This window comes from Geospiza fortis, unplaced genomic scaffold (genome assembly GCF_000277835.1).
Source record: "Geospiza fortis unplaced genomic scaffold, GeoFor_1.0 scaffold27, whole genome shotgun sequence".
Classification (NCBI taxonomy): domain Eukaryota; kingdom Metazoa; phylum Chordata; class Aves; order Passeriformes; family Thraupidae; genus Geospiza; species Geospiza fortis.
In genome coordinates this window covers 4,866,975-4,867,268 of record NW_005054329.1, presented here as the reverse complement: position 1 = coordinate 4,867,268, position 294 = coordinate 4,866,975, and the positions used below count along the sequence as shown (strand labels likewise).

Here is a 294-nt window from a genome sequence, read left to right as displayed (position 1 = left end):
CAGGCGCTGCTCCCAGACGGGCAGGGAGCAGCCAGCACCTTCCTCCTCCTCATCTCCGTCTCGCCCTACCCTTACTGACACAGCCCAGGGGCAGGAGGGGACGCGTTTCTCCTCCTGTCCCTCCCCACCCCATCGGTGGGGCGCGTGGCTCAGGGAATGCTGAGCTTGTACCTCTTCTGTCCCTCCCAGACACCCCTGCCCCCCTCAGCTGTGTTCCTTCCACCCAGGGCCGGGCCCTGACTCAGCAGGAGAGTCAGGATCCCAGGGGGATAAGATGTCCCGCCAATCTCCTGC

At 65.6% G+C, this 294-nt stretch overlaps 1 protein-coding gene across 1 annotated transcript in view; it reads left to right on the top strand.

Moving 5' to 3' along the window:
• HMCN2 (hemicentin 2) overlaps positions 1–78 on the top strand; it is a 35,992-nt gene extending 35,914 nt beyond the window's left edge. Inside the window, 1 exon segment of the mRNA XM_031057300.1 lies at positions 1–78. This exon segment is cut by the window's left edge and continues 73 nt beyond it. Coding sequence (XP_030913160.1) covers positions 1–78 — 78 coding nt within the window.
• The last annotated feature ends 216 nt before the right edge of the window (positions 79–294 follow it).